Raw genomic sequence first — 12195 nt, 5'->3', positions numbered from 1 at the left:
ACAGACACACACACACACACTCACTCACACACACTTAACTCACACACAGACACACACATGATTCACACAGGCATGCAGTAGCAACAAAACTAACGCTATGGTTGGGGGGTGACCACAACATGAAGGACTGTGTTAGAGAGTTGTGGCATCAGGAAGGTTGAGAACTACTCCCCGAGAGGGGACAATGTTCAGAGCCTCCAGGGAGTCAGCCCTGATCACCACGACTCTTCACTACTGTTTGTTTTTAAATGATGCCTTACAGGTCATTTCGCATTAAAACATCCCGAGATCCCCAGAGCTATCCTAATGAATTACTACAAGTTCAGTAGCTTCAAATAGTGGGACATATTCTGCCACAGCTGTAAAGCCGGACATCTGAGACCAGTGTCAGTCGCCTGGGCCAAACCAGGCTGTGGTGCCATAGGCCTCTGCCCTCAGAGACTTCTCCTTTCGGCATCTAGGACAGTGGTTCTCAACCTGTGGGTCTAGACCCCTTTGGGGGCAAAAAGAACATGTCACAGGGATTTCATATCCGATATCCTGAATATCACAAGCTTACACTATGACTCACCACAGTAGCAAAATTACAGGTAGGAAGTAGCAATGGGAATAATTTATGGGGGTCACTACAGCATGAGGAACTGTAATAAAGCATCATTAGGGAGGCTGGGGACCACAAGCCTGGGGGCTTCCTGCATCCTTTGGCTTGTGGCCGTGCTGCTCTAATCTGCTTCCCTGATTACTATCTCCTCCCTGTTCCATTATCCCCTGCCTCATTGCTTACCTCTGAAGATGACTGGCTTAGTCACATCTGAAAAACCCAGCCCAGCATTTTGTGGGTAGGACCAGGTTTTCTTTGGGAGAATCATTATTCATTACTGAGTCCACCCCACATGTGTTTTCAGAGTGGGGATTTGTCTAGGGCCACATCTCACTGCATGGCTAAAATCAAAACCTAGTTCGCTTTTCTGTCAATCTCCAACCTGTGTCATAGAAGAAAGATAGAAGTGAGGGGTGTATGTGTGTGAGAGAGAGACAGAGAGAGAGAGAGAGAGAGAGAGAGAGAGAGACTCTTAGTATCCCAGGACGGCCTTGAACTCATGTAGCAAAGAATGACCTCGATCTTCTGATCCTACTGCCTCTACCCAATCCCCCAAGGTTGGGACTGCAGGCTTGCATGATACACCCAGCTTATGTGGTGCTGGGAATCTAACCCAGGGCTTCTTGGATGCTAGGCAAACCCTGTTGTAACTGAGCTATATCCCCATTCCAGAGACAGAATTTCTATGGCTCTTGATACCCTGCCTCAAGTGCTCCTTCCTATCGTCTCCCTCGGACCACTCCCATCCGCCTTCACCCGCCATGAGCCCGCCTTTGCCCCCTTGAGTCCCTGTGCCCTGTCTGGATCCCCAGAGTGTAGTTGGCCCCAACTAGGACCAGTATTGATGTGGGTTAAGCAGCGTTTTCTTTTCTCCTTTCAGGACCGCCTCTTCTTCGTCATGGAATATGTAAACGGTGGAGACCTCATGTTCCAGATTCAGCGGTCCCGAAAATTCGACGAGCCTCGTTCCCGGTTCTACGCTGCCGAGGTCACATCTGCTCTCATGTTTCTCCACCAACATGGAGTGATCTACAGGTAGTCTGTCTTTCTTCCCTGTGCTAGACGCAGAAGCAATGGGGAACAACCACGGGCCGGTGCCCAGCTGGTCTCCCAGCAACTGGCCTTAGCTTGGCTGTTTGTTCCAATTTGCACACAGAAGACTCGGGGGTGGGGGTGGGGGTGGGAGCAGGAGGGGTGTTTATCACTGTGAACGTTAATATTTGAAAGGCCCCAGGAGATTCGCTCGACTGATTGTGCCTGTTTTGATTTAATGCTCAAGTCTGACATTTAAAGGCTTGGCCCTGTGTGATCTTTTAGGTCACCCTCACTTCTCTGTCTCCTCCGCCCTCTTCCTTGAACATCAGGGCATTCTCTTGACTTTTTCCTCCTGTGCCACGGGCTTCCTCCACTTCCTGCTCTCTTGCCCTTTCCTGGGTTTGTTTGGCTTAGTTGTCTCCAGTCAATAGACTCTGGGAAAGACAAGTCCTGTAGAGGTTTACACACCCGGGGTGGGGGCGGGGAGTGTGAACTAGACATTATCCACCAGGAAGTGACTTTTTTCGGGTCGTCCAGTCTTTTATTTATTGCTAGTAGCCCAGTCCCTTTCCAACACACACACACACACACACACACACACACACACACACACACACACATGTCTTCCAGTAAGAGAACAAAACTCTCTACGCAGGCTTTTCTGTGAGGTCAGGAATTCTGGGAGGAAGGCGTAAATATTTATAATTAGCAACAAGGATACTAAAGTTCCCGAAGGTTTTTCCAGTGACTGTCCATTTCTTTACTTGGTCTTTGCTTCCCCCTTGTCTAAAAAAAAAAAAAAAAATGCATGGAAGAGGAGCTAGCTAGGCTTAGGTCAAGGTTAGGCACGAACCTCGACATGCCTGACCCGCTCTGGGAGCAGCATCTTGACTTTATATCCTTTGAAAGGTTCTGGTCAAGCCCACCCCAGGCTTCCCTTCCTTCTATTATCCTCGGCTTCATAAAGCCAGGGGTGGGGAGGGGTTGGAGAGAGGGGAGTCAGTGCTTCCCTGCGGACCATACTCTAACCCAGCGTTTCTCAACCCTGATGCCGTGACTCTTTAATAACCCTTGTGTTGTGGTGACCCCCCAATCATAAAATTATTTCACTGCTACTTCATAAATGAAGGGACTCTAGCCAGCCTCTACATGACAAGCACGGCTTGGGCAGGCCTTGCCCTTCTCAGTTCCCTCTGCCCTGCTGAAAAACCATTAGATTGCATCCCTGAAGCTAGCTGCTAAGGCCTAGTCTCTTATTTGGCCACTACCCCCTCCTGAGCTGACTACCAAGGTCCAGCTCTCAAAATCAAAAGCCCCTTTGGTTCACCTAGCTAACATCCCCAATCAGAATCAAACACGTCACTCTAACACGGTACCCCCTGTACCTTTGTAAACCACCATCTGTCTACAGGTCACGTCTGTCTCCTCTCTGTCCATCAGTAGTCCTTTGTTGTCCAGTCCCTTTTCTGGTCCCCACTCTCACCCCTACTCCCAACCCTACCCCAGGACGAATATTCCCTCTCCCCTCTCCCTGTTCCCTTCCTCTTCTCCCTCATCCTCTATGTCTTTGTCTCTTATTCCCTGTCCTTTGTCTGTCTGGGGCAGTAAGTTTCCTTTGTGCTAAGAACTTGGTTCGGGTGTATCTTGTGCCTATACTGGTCCCTTCAATAACTATAATTTCGCTGTTATGAATCCTAATGTAAATATCTGATATGCAACCCCTGTGGAGAAGTTGTTCAACTTCCAAGGGGTTATGACCTACAGATTAAGAACCACTACCCTAGCCTGTCCTGAGGGAATTCACATTTGTGCTGTGTGTCACTGTCTGGCTCCTACCACACAGCCTTGGAGTCTGGGCACAACCCCTACACATTACTTCCCAGAATCTCATCCATGCCTTATGCTCAGTGTCTCTGTGCTATGGCGAAGGTGTGCGAAGTCAACTTCTGAAGCTTGGGTTCTTCTCCCAAGATCATGCGTTGATCGACAGAACTTTGGTTCTGGAAACTTTAAGAGTTCACGAGGCTTGCTTAGGGTCAGCTGGAGAGAAAGGCTTCCTTCTCAAGCTCTCTACCCTCAGAGAAGGACTACAGCCTCCTCTTAAGGGCTACTGGGCCCACTCAAAGATTACATGGGTTTAGGAGTTTAAGAACAGCCTATTAGAAACGCCATGTCTTTGCCACACAGTGTGTCATCTTCTCAGTAGTAACATTGTATTATTGTGTTATGTTATGTTGTTTGGTGGGCAGGGGAGGGAGCATACAGAATGTGGCCCCCTGGGGCTACCTTCAGTTCTGTTGGCGCTCTCCCTTCTTCCTCAGAGCACCATCAAGGTTGGCAGCCGTCTCCACAACATTCTGCTTGCCTAGCTCCTGCCTTCCTGCCCTGTCCCTCAAGTTCTAGAAACCTGACTGGGGATAGCAAGGGAATGAGGAGAGGACAGATATAGAGAAGCTGGCGTCGGGTGGGCTGTGTGTGCTTTGACAGAGCTGCATCGGCCACCCACTGAGATCATCCAGAACCTGCTAGCTAGTCTTGGAAGGAAGTGTCTGCAGGTGAGCAGTCCAGGAGGAGAAAGCTACAGTGGCTGGTTTTGCACACACACGGGTCAGTTGTTGGTGAACAGTGACCGTGGACCTGAGGAAGACTGCCCAATTCCTTGCTGTGCTGTGTCTGTGTCAACCGTACACACTCGGGAATTCTTCTGTCCTTTGCATCCAGTCAGGGCATTCTTGGCTCCCCACAATTCATTCCAGGGGCCTCCAGCCATTTCTCCTGTCTGAATGCATCGGCCAGGGTGTGTCCCTGCAGCTCTGTCTGTCACTGGTGAATCAGTTGTAATTTAAGACATCTATTGCCTCCCTACCATTGATCATGTATACAAAATTTAGATCAGCCGTTCTCACCCTGTGGGTCAGGACCCCCATAGAGGCCGCATGTCAGATCTTCACAGCATGATTCCTAACTAGCACATTACAGTTATGAAATAGCAACGAAATGATTTTACGGTTGGGGGTCGCCACAACATGAAGAACGGTAGTAAAGGGAAGAGCATCAGGAAGGGTAAGAACTACTGATTTACACCGCTGCCCACCCCAGAGCAATTTACAAGCTAGTTGGAATTATAGAAATTAAGTGTGTGAAAGGTCATCTCTACTTTAAGGCAGCGTCTCAGTAGATGCCAGTGACAAGAAGAACTCTCTCTTTCCTTGGGATGTGTCCATTCTGTTCTGTGGGGACAACCACCCACATTTCACTAGCAGCGTCAGACACTAACCAGCAATAAGTAGCACAACGCCATGCTACACAACACAACGGAGCAGAATATAATGGGTGACGGCCAAAGTAAAGGGAGGGCATGAGATAGCAAATCCTCCCCATGGTAATGGCATTAGCACATCGGTGAAGATGGAGTCTCTGAGGGGGAAGCACCTGAAGCATCTAAGAGCCCACCTCTAACTCCCATCACAGAGGCAAGTCCCAATATGCATTTCAGAGGGACAGGCGCGTCAAATCACAGTGTCACGTTTCTCACAGGTACCACATGTGCTCGCAGGACCTGGGTGGGCTTCGAACTTTCAACCTTATCGTTTCCCTTAACCACGTACCCTGCCCCATAGGTAATCCAGACCACACCATTCCATCCCCAGTGAGTTGTCTTCACAGAGGCTCCCATGGAGCACGAATGCTGCCACCTTATGGTGCCAGGTTAACATATGCATATGAGTGAGATTATATTGGGAGAGACAAGAGTGCCACGAGCTGACGTTTGCCGAAGCAGCATAGCCAGTCACTCCTCTGTCCTGTGTGAACATTTATTTTGTCATGATAAAAACAGAATGCAAATTCCAGGAAATAACTCCAAGGGTTCCAGACGGATGGGGTTTAGGAGCCTGTGTGTTTCTGAATGTGTTCCCAGCTAACTCCGTATTTTCTTCACTGTTGTATTTTTGTGGAGAGTACAATGCCAACAGGAACTCTTACAAGAGAAAAGCATTCAATTGGTGGTGTGTGTGTGCGTGTTGGTGGGGGGTGGGGAGCTGGCTTGCCATTTCAGAGGCTTAGTCCATCATCATCACGGTTACAGAGCATGGTAGCACACATAGTGTTGGAGCCACAGCTTTATATCCTGCTAATCCCAGGTGGGAAGGAAGGAAGTCAGGGGGAGATGTGACTAGGCCTGGAGTGGGCTCTTGATACCTCAGTGCTTAGCTCCATTGATTCACCTCCTCCAACAAAGACCACACCTCTACTCCTTCAAAGCACCCCACCAACTGCTCACTGGGCTCAAACCAATGTATTCAAACCAATACATTTGGGAATTATGACTCTGAGGAATTTCCTTCTGCCTTCAGGATAATGAGCTGTACCCCAGCTCACACAGCCCTCCCTTCCTTCCTGCCCGCTATGGCATTGTGCTCCTCCTAAACAAGATGGGGTCTCTCTAAGTCATGCGTTTAGCGAGGCCCTTTGCTAACATGACCTCCTTTTTCTTAGATGCATCTTCTCTCAGTGAGAGCCACTCACAAGAGTGCTTATTGGGTGTGTAGCGTAGGCCAGCACTCCTCATCAACGCTATTCAATGCGTGCTTGCTGTTCTAGAATGTTCTGTTCTAGAACTGTCCTGTCTGGGACTTGCTGCTTCATAAGGCTGTGCTTCCCAAACGTCTCTGAAGCATTCCTGACATGCATATTTTTTAAATCTGAAGGCCACTTCATTCCTTTCTGTTTTAGATGATAGACTCAGGAGGACCATGAGATCTGTATGTCCCGTGTCACCTTCATCCCAAGATGCCATCAGAAGGGCTGTCAAGGGTCTGAGTCTGAGGTTGCCACAGAGGCTATGAGTGTGTGCCCTTGCCTTCCTGCTCCAGCCTGTTGTGATGCCGGGCAGCTATTATATTCTGTGTGATATAACAGGAGTCTAAGTGGCAAATAGGCAAGGACAGGTTGTGTGGACTTTGCTATTACAGTTAAGATTTGGATTTTTATCTTTCCCAATGGAATTTTTACGTATACCAGTAAGCAGCTTATTGGTCAGTGTTGTGTTAATAAGGAAGAGAAGAGATCACTTTTCCAGCCAGTGCTCACACTTACAGCCCAAGTTAGAGGCACAGGCGCATTTTCCTCTCGGCTCTCCTAGACTTGGGCTGTCTACCCAGGGGGCACAGGGAGCTCCCTCTATGTCCTGGAGGGCTGTTTTGCGGCACGTTTTGGTGCTGTAGAAGAATGCATTCAAGCACTGTTTCCACCCATCCTGACTGCAGCTGTTAAAAGTCTTTCCCCACAGAACTGGGGCTTTATCTCCGAGGTTAAAATACTTTCTATGCAAGTATGAGGACCAAATTCAAACTCCCAGAAGCTCACATGAATGGCACATTGGTATGGTGACCTGCCTCTAATTCTAGTCAGAGACAGAGACAGAATCCCCAGAGAAAGCTGGCTAATGGCATCAGCCATGTTGGTGCATTATGAGTTTGCTTAAGTGTCTGCCTCAAGCAATAAGGTAGAAGAACAACTGAGAATAACTACTAACCTCACACTTTGCCACATGTACCCGTACATGTGCCAACAGAAGGCAAAAACATGCACACGTGTGCCCATGTACACACACACGCACACACACATGAACACACGCACATGCACATGCACACACACACACACACACGCACATGCACACACACATACACACACACACATGCACACACACACGCACACACACACACACACATGCACACACACACACACACACACACACACATGCACATGCACACATACATGCACACACACAGGCACACACACACACACACACACACACACACACACACCAAAGATGAAAGACAAAGTTCCTACTTCAAGCCCCTCACCCACCCTGTGAGAAGTGGTTTTGAGGGATGAGCCTTCAGTCAGGTGACCTGGGGAGCTTTCTCCTCCTCTGCATCGTGCTCAGTGTATGGTAGCACCCACTGACTGTCAGAAATGGCAGACATGAGATATTGAGAGAGAAAAGAGAGCTATGGTCTACCTGGAAAGATGGGAGAGAACAGTTAGAAGCCAGGAAACCCTGAGTAGTCCAGGGTGCTGAGGAGTGCACAGGGTTAAATTTCTGGCCAATGGTCTTCCTGCTTTAGGCCTCCGTTTCCTCAGCCTTAGAATGTAGCTTACTCTTGTACCTATCGCAGCAGGCAACATGGATCTTAAACTTCCAATTAGTTTTCACCAAGACAACAAAACAACATTGGGAATCTTCCAGCTAGCTCAAGCTTCTAGATCCACATTACAAGTGTGGAGTCCTTCTTACTCATTAGCCTCTCTTCTCATAAAGGTGAACTTTGAAGATGATGAGTGTGGTGCAATAAAAGTGTAAGGAGTAACGAAAGGCATGGAGCCATTTCCCCATCGTGAACCTCATGGCTACCCAAAGGTCAAAAAGTACAATTCTTTTCAGAGGATCCTTTGGGCAGCATGAAGGAAACACAACCCTCTTGATGACTGGTTTCCATTTAAGGAGTTCAGAGAACAGAGCTCCAACCCCTCCATGGGGTACTTGGAGGTGGCTGGAAGACTGTCAGACTGGAGTTGAGGACATGACATCAAGGAAACTCAACAGTCACCTTCTTTTTAACCTAAATTGTCATGTAGGGTTAACATTTGATATTCTGAGAACTAAAGTTTGATCTCTGGCATCCAGGGATGGAAGTTGTAAGCACTCCTATTTCTTAAATTCTCCAAGACTTTCTGTCCTTGATGATATTTTGACATAACTCCCAGACCAGTCCTTCCAAGTGTTCTTGAAACTGTTCTCTCTGGAAACATGCATGCTAAATTGTGATATAAAAATGAGGCTAGCCTTCTGTAGTCAGGGTTCTCTAAAGGAACAGAACTGATAGAATGGATATATATGATCTACTAGAATGGCTTACAAGCTGCGATCCTACTAGTCCATCAGTGGCTGTCTCCCAACAGAAAGTCCTAGGGTCCAGTAGCTGTTCCGTCCGTGAGGCTAGATGTCTCCACTTGTCTGCTGTATACAGTGCAATCATGAAGTAGGTTCTAATGCCGGCAAAGGAATGAACTTGCCTGTTAAGGAAGCTAGGGTGCCAGGCAAAAAGCAAGGGCTTCCTCCTTCCGTGTCTTGTGTAGGCTGCCAACAGGAGGTGTGGTCCAGATTCACAGTGGGTCTTCCCACCTCCCATGATCCAATCATGAGAAATCCCTGAGGCGGGCCCAGCTGCTTGGGTTTCAGTTAATTCCGTTGTAGTCAACTTGACTTCCAAGAATGGTCATCGCTCCTTACCTCGGTCCCTAGATCCGATGCTCATTGGTGACACAGTTGAGAATCTCCTCACTCAAAGGTCTCTCCTCAAAACGTGTTAATAATTAGAAGGTCTGGTATTTGTTGACCCCCCGTCTCAATTCAATGCATTATCCACTTATTTAAAACTTAAGATAAGACAGCAGAGGGTTTGCGGTGGGCATCCAGTCCCCCAGTCATGCCAGGCTCATGGAGCCCACTCCCAGGAAATATTTTGGCATTGTGTTACCAACGAACACTTTTCAGCTGTCAGCTTTCCCTGCCCTCTCTAGAAAGTGATATTTCGATGTAAAATTCCTCAAGATCCAATAGTTAAGATTTCAATGGGAATATCAGGCACCACAACAGGAACTATGAGTGACTGCTACATCAAGGGCCTAGGAGATCACATGATCCCACTCCTTCTTTTTATAGGTATGAAACCTGGAAGCCAAACTTGGGCAATAACTCACCAGGCTTGTACAGTGAGAGAGCATAAAGCTTAAATGTCATTTTAACCGGATATAAATACAGGTAAAGCTTCAGACAGCTCTGTAAGGCGTTTAGGCAAATAAAGAGTTTCTTTCTGTCATGGTAGTGGTACAAGCCTAAAATCCCTGCACTCAGGAGGCAGTGGCAGGCAGATTTCTGAGTTCAAGCCAGCCTGGTCTACAGAGTGCGTTTCAGGACAGCCAGGGCTGTCTCAAAAAAAAAAAAAAAAGCTAAAACAAACAAACAAACAAAAAAGAATTTCATTCTGTCCTCCTTTCCTCCCAAAGTAGTTTCCCGAAGCTTTGAGGGTGGTCCCATGTATTTCTGGGTGGGATTATTCCAAAGTCCCTTTCTGTATTTCGAGTACTATCCAGTAACTTGACAGTTGGTAATAAGACTCTAGTCCTCCTTGTTGACTGTCACCTAATCCCACCACCCCATCACATACACCAGTTCCACCCTGCCTGCTTTCAGCATAGATTACCACGCTCTTGATTGTGTGGCTATACGCTGCACACCCCATCGGGACTGTTGAAAGCCGTTTGGACTGAGTCGTGTGCTATACTAACATTACTTTCCTTCGATGTTTCTCATTTGGGTTTGCTCCCCCTGGAGGTAATAATTACATCTTTCCTTTCTGTTTTATGCCCTTATGATTGGGTCAGCCACAGACTCTCCACAAATCCCCCATATCATCCCTTAAGACATCCATTCGCAGTCTGTGTTCTACCTGTGTCATATTCTTGGGTGGCTTCCTCTTGTGGCCTTGTGGCTTCTAGACTACTCCAGTGTGAGGAATTGCCCACTGTGCTAGCTGTGAGCTGCCAACCCAACCATTCTCTGTTCTCTGGTGTCTCTTGTGGCTTCTCTTTTTCATGTTCCATGTCTTCCTCTTTCCTTTGAAAGAATATTTTATGTTTACTTTTGAAACTTCATGCACGTATACAGTGTAGATCCCCACAATTCAGAGAAGCACCAGGTGGAGGAGTTTTCTAATACTCCGTTGTCTTAGCTTCCTCTCTGCTCTGTGTTAAACAGCGTTCTGACCAAGAGTAGCTCAGGGGAGGAAAGAGTTTATGATGCTTTACACTTCCAACTCACAGGATTCATTGAGAGAAGTCAGACGGGAACTCAAGTCAGGAGTCATGGAGAAATGTCCCTCACTGGCTCCCTCTCTGACTTAATGGACTCAAACTCAGCTAGCTTTCTTGTATAAGACAAGGACCACCTACCTAGGGATGGGGCCACCGCAGTGGGATGGGCCCAATTACATCAATTAGTGATCAATATACTCTCCCTCAAACATGTTCAGAGACCAATCTGATCTGGGCAATTTCTGTGTTGAGGCTTCTCCACTCAGATGACTATACAGTCTGTCAGACAGACAATCCAGGGTGGCCACAGGGGCATGGAGGTGTGGAGACCTTCACTTTATACCAGAGATCATCCTGTCTTTACCTTCAAATGAAGAAGACCAGAAACTATTTCCACTCAGAATTGAAATACTGCTGTCAGTGTCTAATTCAGAGTGGTCTCTAATGTTGTCTTGTTTCTTGATCCTCAGTTGTACCTACTTCTATATTTACAGAGATGTGTTAAAAGTTTTTCTGTCACCAGTATTTCAGAATTATCTAGTGATGCGGTATAGGTCTATCAATTGGTTGTACAAGACACTGACAGATCTTTTCAAATTCTTCCGATCTGGAAAGCGCAGTAATATTGCAAAGGATTCCTTCCCTCAAGTTATCCTTCCCTAGAGTTAACTTTTGGCTGTGGGACTAGTCAAGTTGGGTGTATTATAGACTGGTCTGGATGGCTGCTTCATTGGGAAAATTCTATGGATAATTTTAGACCTTCCCTCTGAGAGTGATTCTATGATCCAGAGAAGACTCTTGTCCCTATGGGAAACGTGACTATGCGATGTTATACCTTGTAATGGCTGCTCGAATGGCTTTGGAACTGAGAGATGCATCAAGCGCTACCACAGCCAAGTGAAGGGAGAGGGCTGGAAGAGCACCCTTAAGTCTCTGGCTACTCCTCTCACCTTCGCTGTCGTGGTACCCACCCTTTAGGTCTGGCAACACTCTGCTCCCCTTCTTCAGAAAATCAGTCTCTGGTGCAGGTGACGGGATGGCACAAAGCCCTCCTGGCCACCTGGGTTTATAACTATGTCTCAACAAACGCTCATGGTCCCCACGTCTCCATCTCTCTAGAAACAACTTACTGTCTATTCCTAATCTCTGGAGGAGGGGTGAAAATTTGTAGGATGAATTTAATTTTTTAGTTTCACCCACTACTGGTTCAGGACTCAGCTTTCTTTAGACAGATAAATCCATTCCCACACTTCCACATGCATGTTTTCTCCATCTTTGTGTACAATTTTGGGAAAGAGAGAAAAATAATCATAGCTATTCTACCTACTGTCTTTATCAAGAGGTCACTAACCACAACGACAACAACAACCACGGCACCACCATAGCCGCGCTGAGGTTGCTATGGTAACTCACCACAATATTTATGATGTTTCCTAAGACAGTGGTCCTACCAGAGCCCATCACCTCCAGTGCCACTGTCAGGTCGCCCTGTCCCCGCTGCTGCCTGTCTCAGTTTCACATGGGAAGCAGAGTTTTATTTTGGAGACGACACTGAGTTTGGGGTCAAAGAACTGGGCCTGAACGCTGGGTCATCCTCTTCTTTGTTGTGTCTCCCTAGCCAGAATAATCAGGCTGTTTGAATTTTATTTTCACCATGCCATGGGAATTAGGACATAAAC

At 47.3% G+C, this 12195-nt stretch overlaps 1 protein-coding gene across 1 annotated transcript in view; it reads left to right on the top strand.

Moving 5' to 3' along the window:
• Prkce (protein kinase C epsilon) overlaps positions 1 to 12195 on the top strand; it is a 486519-nt gene that overhangs the window by 390688 nt on the left and 83636 nt on the right. The window contains 1 exon segment of the mRNA XM_032908730.1: positions 1482 to 1636. Coding sequence (XP_032764621.1) covers positions 1482 to 1636 — 155 coding nt within the window.

Source organism: Rattus rattus, chromosome 7 (genome assembly GCF_011064425.1).
Source record: "Rattus rattus isolate New Zealand chromosome 7, Rrattus_CSIRO_v1, whole genome shotgun sequence".
NCBI classification, from domain to species: Eukaryota; Metazoa; Chordata; class Mammalia; order Rodentia; family Muridae; genus Rattus; species Rattus rattus.
This window is presented reverse-complemented; position numbering and strand designations above follow the sequence as displayed.